At 54.9% G+C, this 24,642-nt stretch overlaps 3 protein-coding genes across 7 annotated transcripts; 2 read left to right on the top strand and 1 right to left on the bottom strand.

The window, feature by feature from the left end:
* Positions 1 to 4,913: 4,913 nt before the first annotated feature.
* LOC110390987 (leukocyte immunoglobulin-like receptor subfamily B member 3) lies at positions 4,914 to 10,635 on the top strand. 4 transcript variants are annotated; one of them, XM_021382629.1, is made up of 7 exons: positions 4,914 to 5,862; positions 5,936 to 5,971; positions 6,089 to 6,367; positions 6,449 to 6,757; positions 6,876 to 7,016; positions 7,122 to 7,159; positions 7,456 to 7,785. In XM_021382629.1, exons 1-7 carry the CDS (start codon positions 5,832 to 5,834, stop codon positions 7,591 to 7,593), a joined length of 972 nt encoding a protein of 323 aa, XP_021238304.1. In that variant the 5' UTR covers positions 4,914 to 5,831; the 3' UTR covers positions 7,594 to 7,785. The 4 variants fall into 4 exon arrangements, with proteins under 4 accessions (XP_021238304.1, XP_021238302.1, XP_021238301.1 ...); XM_021382627.1 differs by lacking the exon at positions 7,456 to 7,785 and adding an exon at positions 8,940 to 10,635 and having other exon boundaries at positions 6,089 to 6,757; XM_021382626.1 differs by having other exon boundaries at positions 6,089 to 6,757.
* A 2,147-nt stretch (positions 10,636 to 12,782) lies between these two features.
* Positions 12,783 to 19,927, top strand: SLC27A5 (solute carrier family 27 member 5). The gene is made up of 10 exons (XM_021382636.1): positions 12,783 to 13,320; positions 15,103 to 15,309; positions 15,766 to 15,924; positions 16,590 to 16,714; positions 16,797 to 16,991; positions 17,751 to 17,841; positions 18,059 to 18,257; positions 18,355 to 18,452; positions 19,159 to 19,289; positions 19,751 to 19,927. The coding sequence occupies exons 1-10, from the start codon at positions 12,843 to 12,845 to the stop codon at positions 19,925 to 19,927; spliced, it is 1,860 nt and encodes a 619-aa protein (XP_021238311.1). The 5' UTR covers positions 12,783 to 12,842.
* Positions 17,521 to 24,347, bottom strand: THAP7 (THAP domain containing 7). Of its 2 annotated transcripts, XR_002433933.1 has the most exons (6): positions 24,198 to 24,347; positions 22,787 to 22,866; positions 22,109 to 22,264; positions 21,364 to 21,507; positions 20,350 to 20,993; positions 17,521 to 19,773 (listed from the first exon to the last, which is right to left on the bottom strand). XR_002433933.1 is itself a non-coding variant. In XM_021382634.1 (5 exons), exons 2-5 carry the CDS (start codon positions 22,864 to 22,866, stop codon positions 20,510 to 20,512), a joined length of 864 nt encoding a protein of 287 aa, XP_021238309.1. In that variant the 5' UTR covers positions 24,198 to 24,347; the 3' UTR covers positions 20,237 to 20,509. The 2 variants fall into 2 exon arrangements, 1 of the variants encoding a protein (XP_021238309.1); XM_021382634.1 differs by lacking the exon at positions 17,521 to 19,773 and having other exon boundaries at positions 20,237 to 20,993.
* Between the last annotated feature and the right edge of the window lie 295 nt (positions 24,348 to 24,642).

The raw sequence follows: 24,642 nt of genomic DNA, 5'->3' as shown, positions 1-24,642 counted from the left end.
AGATCGCCCCATAGCTTTGGAGGCCCCACAGCCCCCTCCAGATGTCGAGAACACTTCCCAGCAGAACACCTCATAGATTTGGAAACACAGTGTACACTTATGAGTCTTCAAAACCCTAACCCACGGAGGTTGGACTCACAACAAGTACAAGGACAAGGAGCAGGACGTGGTCAAGTTCTCCTTCATTAGCACAAGTCAGGAACATGCAGGGATGTATCGGCACCAGTACCACGTGTCAGAGCCATTGGGGATATCAGAGCAGAGTGGTCCCGTGGAGCTGGTGCTGACAGGTGAGGGTGCTGGGGATAACGGGTGGTTCTGGGCTGTCCCCATTGGGTGGTGTCTCATCTCTCTCCCCTCCCTGCACACAGATTGCAGGTATCCCCCACCTGGCATTTCCATCAGCCCCAAGGAAGGGGTGGGGATGGGGACAAATGTCACCATCCGCTGCTGGAACAGGGATGATGGGGTCACATTCCTCCTGCACAAGGATGGGCTTTTGTCCCTTACCCAGCATCAGGACCTCGATGGTGGGGGCACAGCCACCTTCATCATCTTTGGGGTGACCCCGGCTGATGCTGGCACCTATAGGTGTTCCTACCGACCCTGGGGTCACCCTTTGTGTCCTCACCTATTGAGGACAATGTGGCACTGGAGGTGACTCCCACACCTGCATCCCCAGGTAGGTCTGAGTCCCCCACGTGTTTGTCCCCCGTGTCACCCATGGGTGGCAGTGTCACCACATCCTGACCCCAGGAAGGTGGTTGCTGGGGATGACATCACCCAAACACCCAGACTCCACAGGTGCCAATGGAGAATCCTGTGGGATCCTGGCTGTGGCAGTGGCAAGGGGCTGTGCCACCGCCCTCACCTTCGGCCTTGTCCTTAGCATCTTCTTCCTCCTCGCTGCCTGCAGATGCCAGATACAGAGAATTGTGAGTCCTGGTAGGGAAGAGGTTTTATGGCTTCCATTCGCCATAGATGCCCCCAGGTGTCCACTGCTGCCCACCCCATCCCCCTACATCCACCAGTGCTCCTGTTTCCTTGTTCATCCTGTGTAAATCCCCCTCCAAGTCTCTCTGGTTTCCCCCTGGCACCCCCATAATCCCAGACCTCCCTCCTTCCCCTTTTTGATGCAGCTGAACCCAACAGGAGTTCCAAGTTCAGTGAGGTCCAGGAAAGATTCTGTGTGAGGTGACCTCAAATCCCAACCCGACCCCTCACCCCTCCCCCGGAACCACAGGGGGAACCCCAAACCCTGCCCGTGGTGAACACAGAGGAGCTCCATCCTCGTATGGCTTACACTAACTTTATCTGCTCTCCCCAAATCCAGCCCATGGGGAACCCCAAATCCACATTGCGGTGAGTCCCTACATCCTTCATCTAAGCCCCCACGTGCCCTGGGTACCTCCAAGCCCTAAACACACCAGAGACTCCATGGACATCACAGAGCAGGACCCCAAAACACAACTCATCAAAAAACACTAACCCTAATCCTAACTCTAACCGTTATTGATGGTACTCCATAACCCAAACCCTAACCCTAAACCTAAACCGATAACTACCCGACCCTAACTGAAACCTTAACCATAACCCTGACACTAACCCTAACCCTAAACCCTAATCCTAACCCTACCCTAACCATAACCCTAACACTACCCAAAACCTAAATCTAACCCTAACCATAACCCTAAACCTAAACCTAAACCTAACCATACCCTAAACCTAAACCTAAACCTAACCATACCCTAAACCTAACCCTAACCCGAACACTACCTGATGGTGCTCCATAACCCTAACCCTAGACGTAGACCAATAACTACACTACACTAACCAAAACCTTAACTGTCACCCAACCCTAAACCTACCTTAAACCTAACTCTAACCCTAACCCTAAACCTGCCATATCCCTAACCCTAACCCTAACCCTAACTCTAAGCCTAAGCCTAAGCCTAACCCTAACCCTAACCCTAACCCTAACCCCAACTCTAACCCTAACCCTAACCTTAACCCTAACCCTAACCATAACCCTAACCCTAACCCTAACTCCAAACCTACCCTAACCCTCACCCTCACTCTAACCCTAACCCTAACCCTACCCTAACCTTAACCTTAACCATAACCCTAACCCTAACTCTAACCCTAACTCTAACCCTAACCCTGCCCTAACCCTCACTCTAACCCTAACCCTAACCCTAACCTTAACCCTAACCATAACCCTAACCCGAACCCTGCCTGATGGTGCTCCATAACCCGAACCCTAGACCTAAAACTATAACTGCACTACACTAACTTAAACCTTAGCTTTAATCTGACTCTAAACCTACTTTAACCCTAACTCTAACCCTAACCCTAATCCTGCCTATCTCTAACCCTAACCCGATAGTAACCCTACCTTAACTCTCACCCTAACACTAACACTAACCTTAACCCTAACTCTAAGCCTAACCTTAAACCTAACCCTAACCCTAACCATAACCATAATCCTAACCCTAACCTTAACCCTAACCTTAACCCTAACCCGAACCCTAAGCCTAAGCCTAAGCCTAAGCCTAAGCCTAACCCTAACCCTAACCCTAACCCTAACCCTAACCCTAACCCTAACCCTAACCCTAACCCTAACCCTACCCTGACCCTGACCCTAACCCTAACCCTCAGGGTAAAGGGGTCCAGGAAGGCTGGTCGCTCCTCAAGAATGAAGTCCTGAAGGCACAGGAACAGGCTGTCCCCCTGAGCCACAGGATGAGTCGGCAGGGAAGGAGACCGGCGTGGATGAACAAGGAGCTTTTCCTGAGGCTGCAAGAGAAAAAGAGAATCTACCTCCCGTTGAAGAAGGGACGGGCAACTCGGGGAGAGTACAAAGAGGTTGTTAGGATGTGCAGGGAGAAAATTAGAAAGGCAAAGGCCCAGCTCAAACTGAACTTGGTCGCTGGGGTAAAAGGGAACAAGAAACTCTTTTACAAATATATTAACAGTAAGAGGAGGACCAAAGAGAATCTCCGTTCTTCACTTGATGCGGCTGGGAGTGTGGCCACTGAGGACAATGAAAAGGCTGAGGTTCTCAATGCCTTGTTTACATCTGTCTTTGAAAGTCAGACCAGTTGTCCTCAGAGCACTCTACTCTCTGACCTGGACGTCTCAGATGGGGAGTGAAATAAACCCACCACGATTCAGAAGGAAACGGTCAGAGACCTACTACTCCACCTGGACTGCCACAGGTCCATGGGGCCGGATGAGATCCACCCCAGAATGCTGAGGGAGCTGGCGAAGGTGGTAGCCAAGCCATTTTGCATCATCTATCAGCGTTCCTGGTCAACTGGAGAGGTCCCAGAAGACTGGAGACTGCCAACATGACTCTCATCTACAAGAAGGGTCATAAGGAGGATCCGGGGAACTACAGGCCTGTCAGCCTGACCTCGGTGCCGGGGAAGGTGATGGAGCAGATTGTCCTGAGGGAGATCACGCAGCATTTGCAGGAGAAGCAGGGGATCAGGCCCAGCCAGCATAGGTTTGTGAAGGGCAGGTGCTGCTTGACCAACCTGATCTCCTTCTATGATCGAGTGACCCGTCTGGTGGATGAGGGAAAGGCTGTTGATGTGGTCTACCTAGACTTCAGCAAAAACTTTGATAATGTCTCCCACATTATTCTCCTGGAGAAACTGGCAGCCCGTGGCTTGGACAGGTACACTCTGCTGGGTAAGGAGCTGGCTGGAGGTCCGTGCTCAGAGAGTGGTGGTGAATGGAGTTAAATCCAGCTGGCGACCGGTCACGAGTGGTGTTCCCCACAGGTCGGTGCTGGGGCCTGTCCTCTTCAGTATCTTTGCTGATGACCTGGATGAGGGCATTGAGAGCACCCTCAGTAAGTTTGCAGACGACACCAAGCTGGCAGGAAGTGTCGATCTGCCTGGGGGTAGAGAGGCCCTACAGAGAGATCTGGACAGGCTGGATCTCTGGGCTGAAGCCAATGGGATGAGGTTCAACAAGACCAAGTGCCGGGTCCTGCACTTTGGCCACAACAATCCCAGGCAACTCTACAGGCTCGGGGCAGAGTGGCTGGAAGATTGTATGGAGGAAATGGACCTGGGGGTATTGGTCGATGCTGGGCTGAGCATGAGCCAGCAGTGTGCCCAGGTGGCCAAGAAGGCCAATGGCATCCTGGCTTGGATCAGAAAGAGTGTTGCCAGTAGGAGTAGGGAAGTCATTGTCCCTCTCTACTCAGCACTGGTGAGGCCCCACCTTGAGTACTGTGTCCAGTTTTGGGCCCCTCACTGCAAGAAAGACATTGAGGCCCTGGAGTGTGTTCACAGGAGGGCGACGAAGCTGGTGAGGGGTCTGGAGCACAGGCCTTATGAGGAGCGGCTGAGGGAGCTGGGATTGTTCAGTCTGGAGAAGAGGAGGCTCAGGGGAGACCTTATCGCTCTCTATAACTACCTGAAGGGAGGTTGTAGTGAGCTGGGGGTCAGCCTCTTCTCTCTTGTAACTAGTGACAGGACAAGGGGAATGGCCTCAAGTTGCGCCAGGGGAGATTTAGGCTAGACATTAGAAACACTACTTTTCTGAAAGAGTGTTCAGGCGCTGGAATGGGCTGCCCAGGGAGGTGGTGGAGTCACCGTCCCTGGAGGTGTTCAAGAAACGTTTAGATATAATGTTGAGAGAGACGGTTTAGTGGGGTTGTTGGTGGTAGGTGGATGGTTGGACTGGATGCTCTTGTAGATCTTTTCCAACCTAGCTAATTCTGTGATTCTATGATTCTAACCCTAACCCTAACCGTGACTCTAACCCTACCCTCACCCTCACCTAAATCTGATCTCGTAGCTGAACCCTAACCATAACCACAGCCCCACTCCTACTCCTACCCTTGCCATGTCCCACCCACACCCCACCCTGCTGCCACCCCCCGCCCTGCTCCATATGTCGGTGGCTCTGCCCCACTATGGGGGTTTGCATGTGCAAAATGACACCTGTGCAGCTCTATGTCTGCATAAATGTGTGTGTGTTGTGAACACGTGTACTTAGAGCGTAGAACGTGAAGGTGTGTTCTGGGTGCTCAGCACCACACGTCATTACATGCATGCAGCAAGTCATGTGGTCATATGCTGTCCATGTGTGATGTCACATATGCACAATAAATGTACATTCATGTGTACTACATGATTAACCCTGAGCTTTTGAGTGTGTGACACAATACATGTACACTAAAGCATGTACACAACAATGCACATCTGTGTCCTTAGCATGCAGTTCCCGTGTTGGCGCCACATGTGTCACCACTGCACATACATGCCCATAGCATGCGCCTGATGTCAGTACCATGTGTGTGCCCCACTAAAAATGTGTGTCCTCATAGTGTGCCCCATGTCAGTGAGTGTCACTGTGTCCCCAAAGGTCCCTGCTGCTGTCCCCAGTGGGGATGGCAGAGGAAAGCGCAGTGGGGACAGAGTGTGGTACCCAAAGCATGTGGTGACAGCTGGCTGGATGTGTTGGGGATGGCATGTGACATCCCATGTGGGACACCCCATTGGAGCACATGTCCTGTGTTTGGCATCCCATAGGGCACACCTTGCAAGGCCATGCCCTGGCAGCTCACTGAGGACAGTGTGTGACACCCAAGCGATGACAAACTGCAAAGGGCAACCCAACGGGGACTGTTTGCATCGCTTCATGTGTAACACATTACTGGGGACCCCAAGGTGCCACCACGCATTTGGGTACGATTGCCACATGAGGAGGTGACATCACAGCATCCTGTCCCCAAAGGGGAACTGACACCAGCTCACCAGCCGCTTCCTGTTCTTGCTGCAGTCTCGCTGTCCCCAAGCTGCTCCTGCCTCATGGCAACAACGGCGTTGGCCTTCATCCTGGGTGAGTGACAATGGGGACATTGTGCCACAGGGGTTGGTGGCCCTGTGTGGGACCAGGACCGTGTCCCTTGCAGGTTGGTGTCTGGTGGCAGCGATCAGGGCACAGCAGCGTGAGTATGGGGACAGGGGGAGAATGGAGACAAAGGGAGGGGAGTGTGGTCAGGGGGCCATCAGAGGGGTCGAGGAGGGTGTGCAGGGAGAAGGCTGACTGGTGTCCCCTGTCCTAGTGCCCCGACCCTCCCTGTCACTGCATCCCAGCCAGGGGGTGTCCCTGGGGGACAGTGTCACCCTGTGGTGCCACCTGCCCAGGCCGGCTGCCTGGGTCTGGCTGTACCAGGAAGGAGGTTGGACATACAGCAAGGGCAAGAACAAGGAGCAGGATGCAGCTGAGTTCTCCTTCGTTAGCACAAAGCAGGAACACGCAGGTACATATCGGTGCCAGTACCGTGTGTCTGAGTCAGCGGAGATATCAGAGAAGAGTGATCCCATGGAGCTGGTGGTGACAGGTGAGGGCACTGGGGACAGCGGATGGATCTGGGTGCTCCCAACAGAACCGTGTCCCATTGCTGTCCCATCTCCTCATGCAGATCACAGCTTCCCACCACCTGGCATCTCCCTTCACCCCAAGAAAGAAGTGGGGACAGGGACCAATGTCACCATCCGCTGCTGGAACTTGTACCATGGGGCCACGTTCCTGCACAAGGATGGACACTCAGCTCCAGTCCAGCACCAGGACCCTGATAATGGGGGCACAGCCACCTTCACCCTCACTGGGGTGACCCCATCTGACAGCGGCACCTATAGGTGCTCCTACCACCCCTGGGGATATTCCTTTCTGTCCTCACCCCTCGGGAACAGTGTGACACTGGAGGTGACACCCAAACCTGCACCCCCAGGTATGTCCCAATCCCATTTGGGTACCACTTGGTGTCCCCCAAGGGTGGCTGTGTCACCTCCCATCCCCATGCTATTGGTGGCTGGGGATGTGATAACCTGATCACCCAGACCCCACAGGTGCTGCAGTTATTTCCCATGGGAACCTGATGGTGGCAGTGGCTGCGGGCTGCACTGCTGCCTTTGTCTTCATCCTCATCCTTGTCGTCGTCTTCCTCCTCGCTGCCCGCAGACATCGGACATGGAGAGATGAGAGCCCTGGTGGGGAAGGGATAAATGTCTTTATTTCCCAGTAGTTCCCCTCAAATGCCCTTCAAGCCTCCCTCCCATAGCCCCCACCCCATCCCCCTATTTGTTTTGACACAGGTGCCCCCACAAAAAATCCCGAGGCCATGGATTTCCAGGTAAGTCTCTGGGTCAGGGGACCCCAAATCCCAACCTGACCCTTGGAACCCCCTGAGTCCCACAGAGAGCCCCAAACCCTGCCCATGGGGAACTCCAAATCTGCATTCTGGAGACTCCCTGGACCCAAATCTGAGCCCCCTGATCCCCCTGGCCCCTCCTAACCTTAAACACCACTCAGACCCCATGGGCACTTTCACACCATGTAGTAGGAACCCCAAACATCACTTGTGGGGTGTCTCCCAGAGCACACTGGGGACACCCATGGTGACACTCTGCTGTCCCCCTGTGTCCCCAGGTACCCTCCAGTGACAGCGAGGGTCTGACCTACATCGAGCTGCAAGCTGTGACCCCCAGCATGCAGCACCCAACCCCCCCTGCTGCCCCCCAGCCCTCTGTTATCTACGCCGAGGTGGCCACTGGGGGGCACCACTGATACCTCCAATCTGTGTGCACAAACACGTGTGTGTTGGGTGCACACGTACTTCCAGCATGCATGGTGATGGTGTGTTGAGTGTGCTCACCATCACATGTGCACTGCAAGCACATATCTCTACATGTGCTCATACGTATCGTGTGTGTGTTGTCACGTGCACAATAGATGTGTGCTACATGCTTAACTCCGTCACTTTGTGTGTGCATGTGTGATGTCACGCGTATACACCAAAACCTGAACACAACACCGCACGTGTGTGTCCTTAGCACACTTGTCACACTCTTCTGGAGGAGAATGCTGGTTCTGAAGGGTGTATCCTGCTGTTTTTTGGAAGGCTTTGCCCTTCCTCTGCCTCTGAAGGGTTTCATTCCATCTTTTGGGAAAAAAATTCCCAAATCTGGAGGGTTTCAGCTGACCTCTGGGAGAAGATTTACCATTTCCAAAGGTTTTAGCATTGTTTCTGGCAGAATTATTGTTTGTAGCTGCATTTATTGCAACTTCTGGGGGGAAATTCCCATTTCTGGAAGGTTTCATCCTGCTTTTGAGAGGGGATTCCTGCTTCTGGGAGGTTCTATCCTGTTCATAGGGGGGACATACCCATTCTAGAGACATCCTGCATTTTGGGGCAAGTTTATCATTTCTGGAATATTTTTCTCTGCCTTTTGGAGAAAGGTTCCCATTTCTGGAGAAATCTGCTCTGCATTTTTGAGGAGGATTCCCAATCGTTATGGACTGATTTATTATTCAGGAGGGAATATTCCCAATTCTGGAGGGATTTAATATTTTGGGGAGAAGTGCTCCTGCTCCTGGAATGTTTAGTTCTCTTTTTGAGGGAAGATTCCTGCTTCTGGAGAGTTTTATCCTGATCTAGGGGTGGAAAATTCAAATTCTGGAGGTTTTTATCATTCCTTTTGGGGGAGGATTCCCATTTCCGGAAGGTTTTACTCTCAGACAGTGACCAGTGTACCGCTAGAATCCCTTGTTGTTTCCCACATCCCTCACCAAGCTTCATTCCATCTGCACCCTGGCTTTCCTGATCCCATCCATGCACACCCTGTATTCCTCCCAGGCCACCCATCCTGCTCCCACTGCCTACACTTTTCCTTCTCAACCCTCAGTCTGACCAGCAGGTCCTTGCTCAGCCCTGCTGGTTTCCTGCCTGATTTCTCATGCTGGGGGACAGAGAGCTCTTGTGCCCTCAGAAAGGCATCCTTAAATTGCTGCCACCACTCTTTTGCTCCTTTGTCCCCAAGGACAGCTTCCCAGGGGTTCTCACTCAGTAACCCCTCCAACAGACTGAAGTTTGCTCTCCTGAAGTTCAAGGCCATGACTTTGCTTTTTGCCAGGACCATCCTCCTCAAGATCACGAACTCAACCAGGGCACGGTCACTACAGCTCGGAGTGCCTCCCATCTTAATTACTTTAATGAGCTCCTCTGCATCGGTGACCACCAGATCCAGATCCTCTCCTGCTGCAGCGAGTGAATCAGAGAATATCCCAAAAGTAAAACACAGGTTGCAGTGTGATGCTGTAAATGCCAAGTGTTTTACATCCTGCACCATTCTCCCTGAGGGAGAAGAACTCTCCCATGCCTGCTGGCAAGCACTTGAACAAGTCTGCTCCCTCCGGACGGAGCTAAGAGATACCCTCCCTGGAAAATCCTGACTGGGAGCTGCTCACTGATGGAAGAGCTTCGTAGCAAAGGAAGGAGGAATAGAAGCAAGACCCGTGCCAGCCAATGCTTTGGCCCAGAAAGCTGAGCGAACCATAAAATATTAGGATTACTGAATGAAAGCGGAGCTCATATTTACACTGACTCAAAACGTGCCATCAGAGAGATGAGTACCCGTGGAGCCGCTTGGAAAGGAAGAGGGCTGCAGTCCTCTCAAGGAAATCCTGTCAGCCGCAGCGGAGTAGTCACGACACGACGCGACGCATCTACCCCACCAAGAGGCGGCGATGCACTACCGACAGGCACCAGCAGGGGGCGCAGCGATGCCAGCAAAGGAAATGAAGAGCGGACGAAGCCGCCACGTGCTCGCACCGTCACGTGCGCACGGGAGACGGCCACGCACGCGCACACGACCGTCGGGTTGTGTCCTTCGCCTTCTTGGCGGCCATCGTTGCTGTTTGGTCGCTCGAGGCTGCGAGCTCCGGACAAGCGCTCACCCCCCCCCCCATCCCGTTTCCAGCGCTGTGGGCTGACGCTGGAGCTCCTCAGAGCATCAGACCCATCCAGCCCCCCGAATCTCGTCCTTTCTCTTCATTGCTCCGCTTTCTCTTTTCACTCTTTTTCTCCCGTACGATTGTTAAGTAACTGCAGGACTTCAGCCTCGTGGAAGCCGTCTCGGCTCCTTGGGGTCCCGTCGTTGAGCTGCGCAGTTTAAGATCAATTCTGAGTGTAACCAGTGCCAATGTTTTGGGGTAATTGTAGCATATAGATTCTCATTAAAACTGACGATTGCGTGCAGACCTCTGTGTGTCGTTACACCTTAATCTAATCGGGGTTAATTGTGAATGCAGTCGTGGTTCCCCTCCCCTTACGGGCGGGACGCGCAGCTCAGCACCAGGCAGCGTTTCCATCGCTCCTCTCAGTGGGACCGGGGAGAGAATCAGGAAAAACCCGTCGAACTGGTAGGTTGAGATCAAATCTATTAAGACAGAAGAGGAAGAGGGAAGTAACAGTAATTGTGCATACGTGTGTAGGTATAGATTGGTCTCGTCGGGTCAGCTGTCCTCCTGGCTCCGTCTCCTCTCAACCTGCTGACCATCCCCAGTCTATCACGGTGTCATAAAAGAGAAGGGTTTGGTTTGGAAGGGACCTTAAAGATCATAGAATGAACCATGGACTCTTAGGGCCCCATCCAACCCGGCCTTGAGAACCTCCAGGGATGGGGTACCCACTGCAGCACTGCCAGTTCCTCACCACCCTCTGAGTGAAGAATTTCTTCCTCATATCTAACCTAGACCTCCCCTCATTCAGTTTAAATCTATTCTCCCTTGTCCTATCACTGTCAGACCATGTAAAAAGTCAGTCCCCCTCCTGCTTGTCCGACCCTTTTGAGTACTGGAGGGTCAGAGAGAGTTCCCCATGGAGCCCTGTCTTCTTCACACAGAACACCCCTGCTCCCTCAGCCTGTCCCCAGAGCATCCTGGTGCCCTCCTCTGGACCCACTCCAACAGCTCCACATTCTTTTTGTGCTGGGTGCCCAGGCCTGGATGCAGCACTGCAGATGGGGCTCAAGAGGGAAGAGCAGAGGGGACAGCCCCCCCCTCTTCCTGCTGCCCCCCCCTCTTGGTGCAGCCCAGGGCAGCCTTCTGGCTGTGACCATCTGACCAAGTCCTTATCCACTGAATAGTCCACCCTTCAAACCCATATCTCCCCGATTTAGAGCTAAGGAGGTGGTGCAGGACCATGTCAATGGCCTTGCACAAGTCCAGGTAGATGACATCAGTTGCCTTCCCTTTGCCCACCAATGCCGTCACTCCATCACAGAAGGCCACCAGATGGGTCAGGCACGACCTTCCCTTGATGAAGCCATGCTGGCTGTCTCAGATCACTTCCTTATCCCTCATGTGCCTTAACATCACTTCCAGCAGGATCTCACTCGCCAGCCTGTGGTTGTGGGTACTCACCCTTTCTCCCTTTCCTAAAAATGGGAGCGATGTTTCCCTTTTCAACCCTCACTGAGCTTCATCCCATCCCTGTACACCCTGACAGCACCCCTGTATTCCTCCCAGGCCACCCAGCCCACTCCCACTGCCTACACTTTTCCTTCTCATCCCTCAGTCTGACCAGCTGGTCCTTGCTCAACCACACCAATTTCCTGCCTGATTTCTCATGCTGGGGGATGGAGGGCTCTTGTTCCCTCAGGCACAGGTTCTTAAAGCACTGCCAGCTCTGTTCCATTCCTTTGTCCCCAAGGACAGTTTGCCAGATCTCCTCCACCCATTCCTCAATGCTTCTGGAATGTTTACTCCTCTTTTTGAGGGAGGATTCCTGCTTCGTGAGAGTTTTATCCTGATCTTGGGGTGGAAAATGCAAATCCTGGAGGGTTTTATCCCTTCTTTCTGAGCAGGATTCCCATTGCTGGAAGGTTTTACCTTTCCTTTATCTCATCCCAACAGAACCAGCCCTTGGGCACAAGGTTTTGCTGACGATGGTATTGCAGATCCTTTGATAATTTCACAGTACACAGCACTGAAATCAGGGCTGAAGGTCAGTGACACAGCAGTGAGGTCACCCCAAACCTGTTTGGTTTAATTAGCGCAAAGGTTAATTATCCCTCAAGACACAGCTTGCCTGATGCTCACACCCAGTTTGTGAACTCAAACAGCAGAGTTTGGGTTGGGTTTGCATTTTGGTGGTGAGGGAAAATGCAGTGGAGCTTTTTGGGGGCTGAACAAAGGTTTTGGGGGGGGGGGTTGATTGGGGCTGGATGTAGAGATTAGAGTTGGATGGAGATTTGGGGACTGGATGGAGATTTTGGGGTGAATGGAAGCTTTTGGGGTGGATGGAGGTCTTGGGGCTGAGTGGAGGTTTTTGGGGTCAGTAGAGATTTTGGAGGTGGATGGAGGTTTTGGGGTCTGAATGAAGGTTTGGGGGGTTGATTGGGGCCTTCTGGGGGCTGGGTGCAGATTATGGGTCTGGATGAAGGATGTGGGGTCTGGGTGAAGGATTTGAGACTGAATTGAGGTTTTGGGGTCTAGAGGGAGAGATCTGGGGAGCTGGATGCAGAATTTGGAGCTGGATGTAGAAGCTGGTGTTGGAGGTTTTGGGGATGGATGGAGATCTATGGGGTGAATGGAAGTTTTGGGGGTGAACAGAGGTGTTTGGGGTCGATTGGATCTTTTTAGGGGCAGACTGGAGATTCAGGGGCTGGATGAAGGATCCAGGGACCAGATGGAAGTTTTGGGGCCGGGAGGACAGACAGACAGATAGATGGCTAGATAGGGTGGGTAGGCGGATAGATGGGCAGACAGGTGGAAGGATGGAGAGACAGGTAGACAGAAGGAGGCCGGGCCTCTGATGTGTCTGCACTGGATGAGGAGGTGCAGCCCCAGGAGCAGGAGAGACCCAGCAGGAGGAGGGTAGAAGTATGGACGGGTAATGCAGTGATGCAAACCGCCCCCGCACTGCCGGAAAAAAGCAAAGGAAAAAAAAAAAAAAAAAAAAGGAAAAAGGAAAACAACCACTCCAGCACCGCCAGGGCAAGGTACATGCGATTGGACCTTGCTCCCAGAGCACCATGCTGGGCGTGCTGGTGGCAGCAGCGGCCGGGCTGCTGCTGCTGCTGCTGCTGCGCGGCCGCTGGTCCCCCTACTTCTGGGCGGACCTGGGAGCTTTTGTGGCTTTGGTGGGCTCGTCCCTGCGGTGCCGGTGGCGTTTGTCCCGCCAGCCGCCCATCACCCTCCTGCAGGTTTTCCAGAGCCACGCTCGACGCCGACCCCACCACCCGCTGCTGCTGTTCCAGGATGAGGTGCACACCTTCGGTGACATGGAGCGGAGGAGCAACCGCGCTGCCCGCGCCTTCGCTCTGCGCCTGGGCTTGCGGCCGGGCCAAACCGTGGCTGTTTTCCTCCCCAACGTGCCCGCCTATGTCTGGACGTGGTTGGCGCTGGCCAAGCTGGGCTGTGCCATGGCGTGCCTCAACTGCAACGTGCGGGGCCGTGCACTGCTGCACGCACGGAGCGCTGCGCAGGCAGACGTCGTGCTCAGCTGCAGTGGTGAGTGGGGGGCTGGGGGCTGCCCAGGCGAGCGTGCCATGGTGGAGGGTTGCACAAGCCGGTGTCTGTCTGCACATGTATTTTCCTGCAGGCTGGCGTTCGTGTGCTTTGGGATGCGTGTGATTGCTGGTGCACGTTCTCCGTGTGTGGATTTACGCACATGTCAGCGCCTGCTAGAGTTTGCGTGTGTGTCTGCACACGCGTGTGTCAGTGTGCGTCATTGCCTCTGCGTGTTTGCATGGCTGTCAGTGTCCGTGCGTGGACTTGCACACATCTGTACCTGTGCATGTATGTTGCTGGCTGTGCATGGAATTGCACTTGTGCCAGCGTCTGTGCATGTTTGTGTGTGTGTCAGTGTCCATGCATAGACATGCACACATGTCTGTGCACGTTTGCACAGGTGTTAGTGCATGGACTTGCATGTATGTCATTCTCCATGCATTTGCACACGTGTCTGTGCATACATTTGCCATGTATGTCAGTGTCCGTGCATAGACTTGCATGCATGTTAGTGTCTGCCCACATTTACACATCTCAGCACATGGATTTGAACACGTCAGTGTCCACACGTGCATCTACAATGCATGTCACCACCTGTCCACGTGAGCAGATGTCAGCATCTGCACGTGCATTTGCAGCGTGTGTCAATGTCAGCGCTTATTTGCACGCATGTTGGCATCCATGTATGGATTTGCATGGATTCCAATGCCTGTGCACGTTTGCAGATGTCAGTGTCCACGCACAGACTTGCGTGTTTGTATCTCTGCATGCATTTGCATGGGCATCAGCAACTGCATGAGTCAGTGACCCTGCAAATATTTGCACATGTGCTGGCGTCTCTGCATGGATTTGTACGCCAGTGTCTCTGTCCATGTGTCTGCACACCTGTCAGTGTCCCTGCATGCATTGGCACACCTGACAGTGTCCGTGCACACACTTCCATGCACATCAGAGGCTGTGCAAATTTGCAGGTATCATTGGCTGCACGTGTGCCAGTGTCTGTGCTGCTGCATGCAGCGTGGCTGGGTGGGAGCTGTTTGTGCAAGGTGTGGAACCGCACAAGAGGCTGCTCACATGGGGCCACGTGTTTGCACACCCAGGTGTGGCCACAGGCACGTGTGCTGCCCTTTGCACACGCGTGTGCACCCCCCGACCCTGGTGAGGGTACCCTGGCGCCTCCAAGGCTGCGGGTTAATTATTGCCAGATCATTACTGGGGCCAAAGGTCCTTTGGTTTGCATCTTGTGAGGGCGTTTTGGGGTGCAGAAGGAAATCCATACGTACACACCTGGACAGGGCACCCACTTGGGTTGCTCTGGGTGCCCACCTGGGGTACTCCGGGTGCTGGTCCTGTTGGAGTGCCCAGTTGAGATCCTTGGGTCTGAGGTGCCCATCTGATCGAGGACCCCAGCTGAGGAGCACTAGGGGCCCTTTTGGGGGTGCATTTGGAGCCCAATAGGGATCCTTGGGGTCCCCATCTAATCAAGGTGTCTGTCTGGAATCCATTGAGGGCCCATTTGGGAACTTCAGGGAACCCAACCATGATGCCCTGGGGCACATTTGGTCAGGACACACATTTGGGATCCATCAGGTGACCGTATGGGATCTTTGAGGAACCCATCCATGATGCCCTAGGTGCAGTTTGGGTTCTGTCAAGTGCCTGCATGAGACCTTCGGACATCCAAACCACGATGGGTGCCCATCATGACCAGGGTTCCCATTTGGGGTACATGGAGTGCCTCTCCATTTGGGAACCTCCTCACCCTGGTCCGTGTTCCCACAGAGCTCCAGGCCGCCGTGGAGGAAGTGCTGCCCGACCTGAAGCGGGAAGGTGTCCGCGTCTTCTACCTGAACTCCACGTCACCCACACCAGGGGTCGAGGCTCTGCTGCCCGCCATCGAGGCAGCTTCTGATGAGCCAATGCCTGACCACTACCGCAACACCACCACTGCCTCCAAGGCCATCTACATCTACACCTCCGGCACCACTGGTGAGGCCATGGGGGTCTCCTCCTTGGAGGACAGCATCTGGCTGTCTCCTTGGTGGCATCTGGGCAGGTTTGGGTGCTGCGTGTGAGTACTGGAGGGTTGGAGCCTCCGAGTGCTGTGGGTGCAGGGGTTTTGAGTGGTCCCTGCTCCAGCCTTGACCGTCACGAGTCCATCCGGGTCAAATTCCTCTTGGCTGTGTCCCATGTGTTGGCTGCCTTGGACGATGGAGAGCCACCATGTCCCCGCTGGGACAGAGAGGCCAGGACCTCCCCAGTCCAACCCTATAGAAAAGATCCCATCCCAACCTACACAAATCCACCTACACTAGTTTCCCCACGGCTCCCAGCAAGGTCTGAAGCCCTCCAGGGATGAAGACCCACCACCCTCATCCCATCCCACGTGCCCGGGGCCTCCCTTTCGATACAGGCACCTCCAAGGAGAGTATTTCCCGCCCCTAGGGCTGCCCAAAGCAGCGGTGATCACAGAGATGAAGGTGATGATGGTGGCCAACCTGGCCCGGATCTGCGGCCTGCGAGACAATGACATCGTGTACACGACACTGCCGCTCTACCACTCGGCCGGGCTGCTCATTGGGGTGGGAGGCTGCCTCGAGGTCGGTATGTGCCCCACACCCCATGGGGGCTGGCCAGCATGGGGGTGAGGACAGACAGACAAGGTTGTAGGGGATAGATGGACGGGGAAGTGTGTGGGGAGAGGCAAGAAGGAGAGAGAGATGGAAAGAAAGGGGAAAAGGAGCTGTGTCCACCATATGCAGATGAGTGAGAAATGGTGAATGTTTTATGGAGCTGCTTTGATGCTTTATGGAGAAGGACGGATGGACAGATTTGTGAAGGTGGACAGACATATGGAGATGGATGGATGGCTGCTTTATGTTGCTGTGTATGTTTTAGAGATGGATGGACGGGTTTGCTGGGGAAGGACGGGTGGATGTTTTAATGGAAATGGATCAGTGCTGTCTGGAGATGGAAGGATGATGGATGGGAAAACGTGCAAGAGAGGAGGGAAGAAATGTAGAGATCTACAGCAATAAATGGATTAGTGGAGGGATGGATAGGCAGATAGATGACCAAAAAAAATGTGAGAATGGAAAAATAAGAGAGGAATGCAGAAGATAACAGAAAAGTAAAGAGGAAACCTTAGATATTGGGTGAACAAGGGAGTGGGCAGACAGAAGAACAGACATGGAAATGGACAGATGAAGAAAAAGGCAAAAAAAAAAAAGAGGGAAAAGGGGAAAAGTCACCTCCCCGTGTTCCCACAGGAGCAACCTGCGTCCTGCGAGCCAAGTTCTCTGCCTCTCAATTCTGGGATGATTGCCGCCGCTACAACGTCACTGTCATCCAGTATGTGGGCGAGCTCATGCGCTACCTCTGCAACTCACCCAAGGTAAAGCCCCACCAGCCCCAAGGTCACCCGGGGGGAACGCAACACTGTGGGGCAGATGCTGAGATGTTCTCTTCCTTCGCAGCGCACCAATGACCGGGAGCACGGGGTGCGTTTGGCGATAGGCAACGGTTTGCGGGGAACGGTGTGGAAGGAGTTCCTCCAGCGCTTCGGCCCCATCTCCATCTGCGAATTTTATGGGGCCACTGAAGGCAACGCTGGCTTCATCAACTACACTGGCAAGATCGGGGCCATAGGCAGGGCCAATGTGTTCCTCAAAGTGAGCCAACAATGACAGGAACAAATGCTGACCACCTTGGGGATGCCAATGCTCACCCTCAAGTTGGGTTGACACAAGAGCGGGGTCTCCAGCGTGCCCTCCTGGTAGTGACCAACCTGGGGAAACTAACACTGTCCTACAAGTTGGGTTGATACAATGAATTGATACCATGAGTTTTCAGGGTGCCCTCTTCATAATGACCGATCTGACGAAACCAGTACCACCCATCAGTTTGGGTTGACACAAGAGCAGGATCTCCAAGATTCACTCTTCACATCCAAAAGGAGCCCCCTTCACCTGGTTGGCCAACATTGACTCAAGGGCACTGACTCCAAGTTTCTGGAGTGTCTGTGGGAATGTGGATATCTCTATAGCCCTAACACAGGCCACCCTAGCATCGTTTCTTGGTCCCTCTCCAACAGCCTGTTGAGCAAAAGCTACAAAAATAGTTTTTCCACTCTTTTCCCATTGTTCCAGCTCTCAGCACTCTCCCACAGATCTTTGATTTTGAAAGGTAGAGTGGATGAGCTTGGTGAAGCTGAATATATTTGATTAAATCTTATTTAAAAGACAATTATTTCAGATTTAAAAACAAAACTACGTAAGATTTGGGGACTGGGTGGTGGGGGTCTGTGAGTTTTAATGAGCAAATGACAGAGGACCTGGGCTGGCACTGGAAGCACAGACATTCTCGGTCATTTTTATCCTGCATTTCTCTTCCACCTACTGATTTCTCTCTGTCCCTCCTCTGCCCTCCAGGCTTTTGCTTCTTTTGACCTGATCAAGTACAACGTGGAGCAGGATGAACCCGTACGCAATGAAGATGGATTCTGCATCCGCGTCCGCCCTGGTAAGAAGAGCCTTGGTGATGGCCTTTACAGCAGGGGAGACAGCAAAGGGCTGAGATGCATCAAAGCCACCTCCTGGTCCTCACCACCACCTCTCAGTGGTTGGGAGCCACCAGAAAACCACCAAAGCGCAGCATTCCCTGTGAGGCACAGAGGTGACATTCTCCAGCACCAAGGCAGGTGCTGCCTGGCCCCAAATCCTCCTTTCCCTCCCTGAAGGTGAGACGGGGCTGCTGGTCGTCAAAATCACCCGCAACACCCCTTTCCACGGCTACGCGGGCGATTCTCAGAAGACAGAGAAGAAGATCTTGAGAGATGTCTTTGTGAGAGGTGACGCCTACTTCAACAGTGGTGACCTCCTCATGACGGACCACGAAAACTTCATCTATTTCCAGGACCGTGTAGGGGACACTTTCCGGTAATTCCTTCTGGCACGGTCATTCCCACATCCACGTGGGCAATGCCATCTCCCAGCCCAAATTCCTCCTCACAGCTTCATCCCTTTGCTTCCATAGATGGAAAGGTGAGAACGTGGCCACCACGGAGGTGGAGGCCACTCTGGCCACGGTGGACTTCATCCAGGAAGTTAATGTCTACGGGGTGCCTGTGCCAGGTGAGTACCAGGCAGTGCAGGGAGCAAAACAGGCACCCAGTGATGCTTCAGGCACATGATGTGGGTCTGAGAAGCCACCAGGAAGGCTAAAGGAGGATTTGTTGACCCAAAACAGGAGCCCACTGTTGTTTGGGGTTCACAATTACTGCCACGGTGGTCCACCGAGAAGTGTAAAACAGGGCTCTCTTGCCCAAAAGAATCACACAGCATTGCAACATATTCACATAATGGTTCAACTGACCACCAAGAAGGTGAAAACAGGATTTACTCGCCCAAAAAAAGTGCCTGAGAACCTTCTGTGAAGGTCTGAGTGCCCACCAAGAACGTTATAGAGGTGACCTGGCTGCCCAAGACAAGCAGTCAGCGTTGTTTTGGACATGCAGTGTCCCCATAATTGTCCAAACAGCCACCGCAGAGAAAACAGAGGATGTGATAGCTAAAATTCAACATCTGACGTATTCTGGGCAACTGATGCGTCCCAATAATGGCCACAAGTGGCCAATAGGTTCAAAGGCACTCAGTTGCCATATGTAAATATTTGTTATTTTGGACACACACAGTATGTCTCCTTTATACGCTCAGAAAGGGGGCCAAAGTGGGACAAAGTGACCCAAAACAGGCACCGAGCATCACTTTGGGCCACTTGTCATCATGAAGACTCAAGTTGCCCCAGTTTGCCCTAAACCACCCCCGGTGCTGTTGGCAGGGTGCGAGGGGAAGTGCGGCATGGCGGCTGTGCGCCTGAAACCCGGGCAGAGCTTTGATGGCGAGAGCCTCTACGCCTTCACCAGGGACACGCTGCCCGTCTACGCCGCACCCCGCTTCGTGCGGGTCCAGGTGAGTCTCAGCACGCCACAGGAGTGGATTTGGGCCTCTCTTTCCAGCAGTGGTCTTGGGGCTTCCTGTGGTGGTGCTGATGACAGCTTCAGGACCACCCTGGTGTGGGGACATCTTTGAGACCACCACAGTCCCCCCTTTTTCCAATGACATCCGAGTCCCCCCAAGACAGCGCCGGTCACCGTATGCCAGTGACACTTCCTGGGTCCACTAGTTCTGATGATGGTGTCTGTCATCCCACACTGATGGTGTCACCACTTCCAGTGTTGTCACCTGGGTCCTCCTGCACACTGGGGTCCTGTGCCGAGGGTGTCACCGCTTCCGTATTGTCACTCTGTGCTGATAACAGAGTTGGGGTCCCATGCTTTTTCCAATGCTCCCATGTTTTCGATGGCAGTGGACACCACCCCGTGCAGGTAACGGCATCAATCCTCAATTTCTGACACCATAAATCCCCACAGGATGCCCTGGAGATCACCGGGACCTTCAAGCAATGCAAGGGCAACCTCGTCAAAGAAGGCTTTGACCCCAGCATCATCACGGACCCGCTCTTCTTCCGTGATGAGAAGAAGAAATCCTACGTGCCCATGAACGCCGACATCTACGCCAACATCCTGGACGGGAGCCTCAACCTGTAGGAGGAGGAGCCCTGCCATGGGTGATCACTTCACAGACAAATTTGTGGGGGAATCATTTCTGACAGCGCCAGAGCACGATGAGGGCGACAGGCTGGTTTCGGCACTCATCTCCATATAGAAATTAAAGGCTTAATTCCAGTTATTTGGGTCGAGCTGGATACCTGGATGATGAGAAGTGTTTTCTGGGCACCAACCTGTGGTTTTCTCCTTCTGGAGGGGGGTAGATGGTGCTCCCCACTGCCAGGAAGGCACTCAGTGCCAGCCCCACAAATATACCACGCCCCCAACACACTTTGCTCTTCCAGCAAATACAGCACAAAACTGATTTATTTCCCTCGACCCAATTTTCTGCTAGATCAAGCACCTCAATCAGCACCGAGCTCCCCGCAGACATAGATTGACACACTCATCAATTAGCTCACCAATTCGGCCGACTTCTCCCTAAAACAGTTTCCTGGCGAGCAAATCCAACGGGGGAACGCCGTCCTCAATCCTTGTCTCCAAATGCGAGCCGTCCCCTTGATTTTTTTCATTAAAAAAAAAAAAAAAAAAAAGGCAAAAGTGTTTCCTCTATTTACACCCTCACTGTCCACCGCCAAGCAGCTGCGGCTCCTTGGGGGCCCTTCGGCACTCGGGGGGGGCCCGGCGTTCCCGTTGGAGCTCTCCCACCCGCAGCCTCAGCCTCTGCTCACGACGTTTGCAGGCTTGGAGCTGCCGCTGGGCTTTATCCAAGGCGTCCAGGGCAGCTTCGGCACGGCGCTTCCAGAGCAGGGCACTGCCCACCTGGTAGCTGTGCTCGCTCTGGATGTAGGCGCCGGCCGGCGGCGGCAACCGCAGCATGTAGAGGGAAGGAGAAACGGGGCGGGGGGGTCCAGGGGGGTCCTCTTCAGGGAGGGTGATGGTTTCTTCGTCCTCTGTGGCCACCAAAAGGGTATCCGGGAGGGGACCGCGGGCGCCCGAGGGACCAGGAAGTGCTGGGACACCAGCAGGGTCTTCGCCTTCACGGGGGAAGCAGGAGACATCGGTGGAGAAGGGGGGGTCCGGGGGGGCCGTGGGGGGGTCCCGTCTGTAGGGAGAGAAGTAGGGGTTAAATGAGGTGGGGATATAATGTGGTGAGGAGACAGGCGATGGGAAAGGGTTAAACAGAATGGGGGGGAATGTGATGTTGGGATTAAATGGGGTGGGGGGGACACGATGATAGGGTGGAGGTGCACGATGGCAAGGGGTTGAATGGAGTGGGGTGGGGGGACGTGATGGCAGGGGGTTAAATGGAGTTGGGGGGCATAATAATGGGGTGGGGGAACACGAAGTGGCAGAGGGTTAAATGAGATGGGGGCACAGGAAGGCAGGGGTTAAATAGGGTGGAGGCGGGGGGGAAACAGAAGAGCAGCGCCCTGTACTTCCCACCCCATCCCAGAGACCCCCACAGTACTCACCTCCACTTCCTGGTGACCCCCCGGGGGGGCTTTGGGCTGTCAGTGTCGGGCAGGGGGGGTCTGGGCTTAGTGGTCCGGGGGGGTCTGGGGGAGGTGGACTCAAAGACGGTGGGGACAGCACCTTCCTTCAGGCGGTGATAGCCGCTGTGTGGGGGGAGAAGAACACAAACAGAGGAGTCGGTGCATGCAGGGAGAGGGGTGTCAGGGTTTTACAGGTGTCTCCAAAACTACAAAAACCCCAAATCTGAGGGCTTCCTGGGGTACTCTGCAGCCCTAGGAGGGCCCAAAAGACAAGTGAAGGGGGGGGGGTCCTAAAGCCCAGCTGGGCTCCCAAAAGCCTCAAAAAAATTAATGGGGTGCCCCAAAGCCTTGGGGAGGGATCTCCCAGGGTGACCCATGAACAACAAAGGTTCTTGGGCAGGGTTCTTTAGGGGGTCTAAAACCATGGCAGGGTCCCTAAAAGGCACTGAGGGGGGCCTAGGAGGACCCCCACATCCCTGGAGGCAGGATTTCAAACTGGAAAATTGAGGCATGGGGGTGTGGGGGGGGTCAGAGCAAACCATTTCCACTGAGAGGAGGGCAGGATCTCAAACTGGGAAACTCAAACACGGAACAAACCATTTCCTCATGGCAGAGGGAGCACCATCACCCCCCCCCCCAGGTCAGGAGGAACCCACTCGAACCCAAAGCAGAGGGGTGGGTGTCCCTCATTAGACACCCCTTCGTTTGGCGCCTCATTAGACACCTGAAGCCGACGATCTCGAAGCAGCTCTTCTCAAAGTGCTGCGAGCAGAAGTAGATGTACTTGGAGGCCGGGTCCCAGCGGCCCTCCCCGCTCGCGTCCCGCCGCCGGCTGTTCTCCAACCACAGCGCCCGACGGGGGTTGTCCTTTTTGGGCAGCCTGGGGTGGTGGGGTGGGGGGAGAAAAAGGGGGGCACATCACACATCAGCTGTGCTCCAAAATCCCCTCCCAACCCTGTTTGCTGGAAGGTTGGAGGAATGGACCCCCCCCGTTATGTGTGAATGGAACAGCCCAGGAAGGAGATGGGAAAGGAGGTGGGGATGAACCATTTGTAAATAGAGGGAGGGGAAATGAGGGCACTCCTACGGTTAAGGGGGGAGGCACACCGGGGGGGGGGCAAACCATTAATAAAAGAAGGGAATACATCTGGGTCAAACCCTTGGTAAAAGACAGGGATGCAGCCGGGTCAAGTCATCGATAAAGAAATCGGAACACACAGCTGGGTCAAACCATTTCAAAAAGTGGGAGGGGAGGGCAAGTTAAATTAACCGCAAAAGGGCAAAACAATAACAATAAAAAAGCCCACTGAAATAACACCACCGCACAAGGGGTTCTGGGGGGTGATGAGGGGGTCCCCGTGATGTCCCCCCCTAACCCCCCGAGGCAGCACAGGGCACCCACCTGTGGAAGGAGATCCCTCGGCTGCGGGTCTCCCGTGTGTCGCGGGTGCAGCAGCCGGCGGCGGAGCAGTGCCGGGGCATCTGGGGGACATGGGGACCCCCCCAACGATGGCACGTGGTCCTTGCTCCCCTCCCCTTCACACCCCAGCTCCCCCCAAATCCCTACGCCTTCTCCAAAATCCACGCTCACCCCATTATCTCTCCCCGTTCCCACACCCACTGTCCCCCCCCCTCAAAGCTCGCACAGCCCCAAAGGTGCCCCTCCCCCACAAACAACCCCATATCCCGCTGCCCCCCTCTCCAGGGTCACCCCACAACACCAACGCCTCCCCAAGGAACTGACTCAGAGACCCAAGTGCTGCCCCCAGACCCACAGGTGCCCCCCAGACTCAGTGGTGCCCACCAGAGCTACATTAGCTCCCCTCCCCCCAAGGGATGCCCCAGACCCACAGGTGCCACTCTAGAGCCCCCTGAGCCCCCACAGAGACCCCTCAGAGCCCCCTGCAGACTCTCATGTGCCCCACCGGACACCCCCAGAGCCCTTTGAGCCTCCTAAGAGTTCTTCTCCAGAGCCCCAAATCTCTCTCCCTCGACCCCCTCCACCCCCTAGACCCACAGGTGTCCCACAGAGCCCACCCAGAGTCCCTTGATCACCCTCCCCTAGACACACATATGCCCCCCAAGCCCCCCCAAGATCCAATGCTGTCCCCTCGAGTTACATCAGATCCCCCCTAGAGTTGCCCCAGAGCAATGCATACCCCCCATACACACCTACAGCTCCCCTCCCAGAACCCTCCGAAAAACACAGGCGCCACACACAGCCCCCTTAAAAAAATCCCATTGCCCCCCACACACCACAGAGCCTTGCCAAACCTACAGGCGTCCCCCAGGACACACCCCCCCCCACACACACACACAGTCCCCTGAGCCCCTCCCAGACACACAGACGCCCCGCAATCCATCCCCAGAGCTACACCAGACCCCCCCTGGAGATGTCCGAAACCCGCTATGACCCCATAGAGACCCCTCAGAGCCATCAATATCCCCCCAGACCCACAGCTGGCCCCTTGGGCCCCACACAGAACCCTCAGAGCCCCACAGAATGCACAGGTGACCCCCCCAGATCCCTCCCATCCCCCGCCCCATAGACCCACAGGTGCTCTCCGCCGCCCCCCAAAACTCCTGAGCCCTCTTGGAGACCTCCCCCCCCACCCCCCAGGAAGACCCGGGGGGAGCGCGTTGCTAAGGGCCGCGGTTGCTAAGGGGGGCGGCCAGAAGGGGCCAACGGGGAAGACCCCACCCGAGACCGGGGGGAGGGTGTGACCCCGCCCCTGGGGGTCGGGGTTGGGACGTGGGGGTGTGTCGGGGGGCGGGGCCGTGCCCAGGTTCCCCGGTGCGGGCCGCGGCCTCACCTCGGCGCTCCCATCCCGGCGCCGCCGCCACCGCCTCCAACTCCAGTTCTCGCGAGAACGCCCGCGCCTCGCGAGAGCGCCCTTCCCAAATCGCGCGAGAACGCCCGCGCCTCGCGAGAGCGCCTCCCTCTGCCCCCCGCCCGCCCACAAGTCTCGCGAGAACGCCTACCCCTCGCGAGGATTCCGCCGTGCCCCGCCTCTCCCTCCTCATTGACTGCGCTGCCAACCCCCCTCATTTGCATGCCGCGCTGCCATTGGCCAACCGAATCCCCGCCCACCTCCTTATACGGCACCCCCCCCCATTGATGTGGACCCCACTATAAGGGGAGGGGGGGGGTCCCAGCCCCCAAACTGCGCCCTCCCACCCCCCAAAAAAACAGGATTTGGAGCGTTTCAAGGCAAATCTAATTTATGGTGCTTAAAATGCTGCTGGGGGTGGGGGGGG

This window comes from Numida meleagris, unplaced genomic scaffold (assembly GCF_002078875.1).
Source record: "Numida meleagris isolate 19003 breed g44 Domestic line unplaced genomic scaffold, NumMel1.0 unplaced_Scaffold261, whole genome shotgun sequence".
NCBI lineage: Eukaryota > Metazoa > Chordata > Aves > Galliformes > Numididae > Numida > Numida meleagris.
Note: the sequence above shows the minus strand (reverse complement) of the source record. Positions and strands in the feature narration are given on the sequence as shown.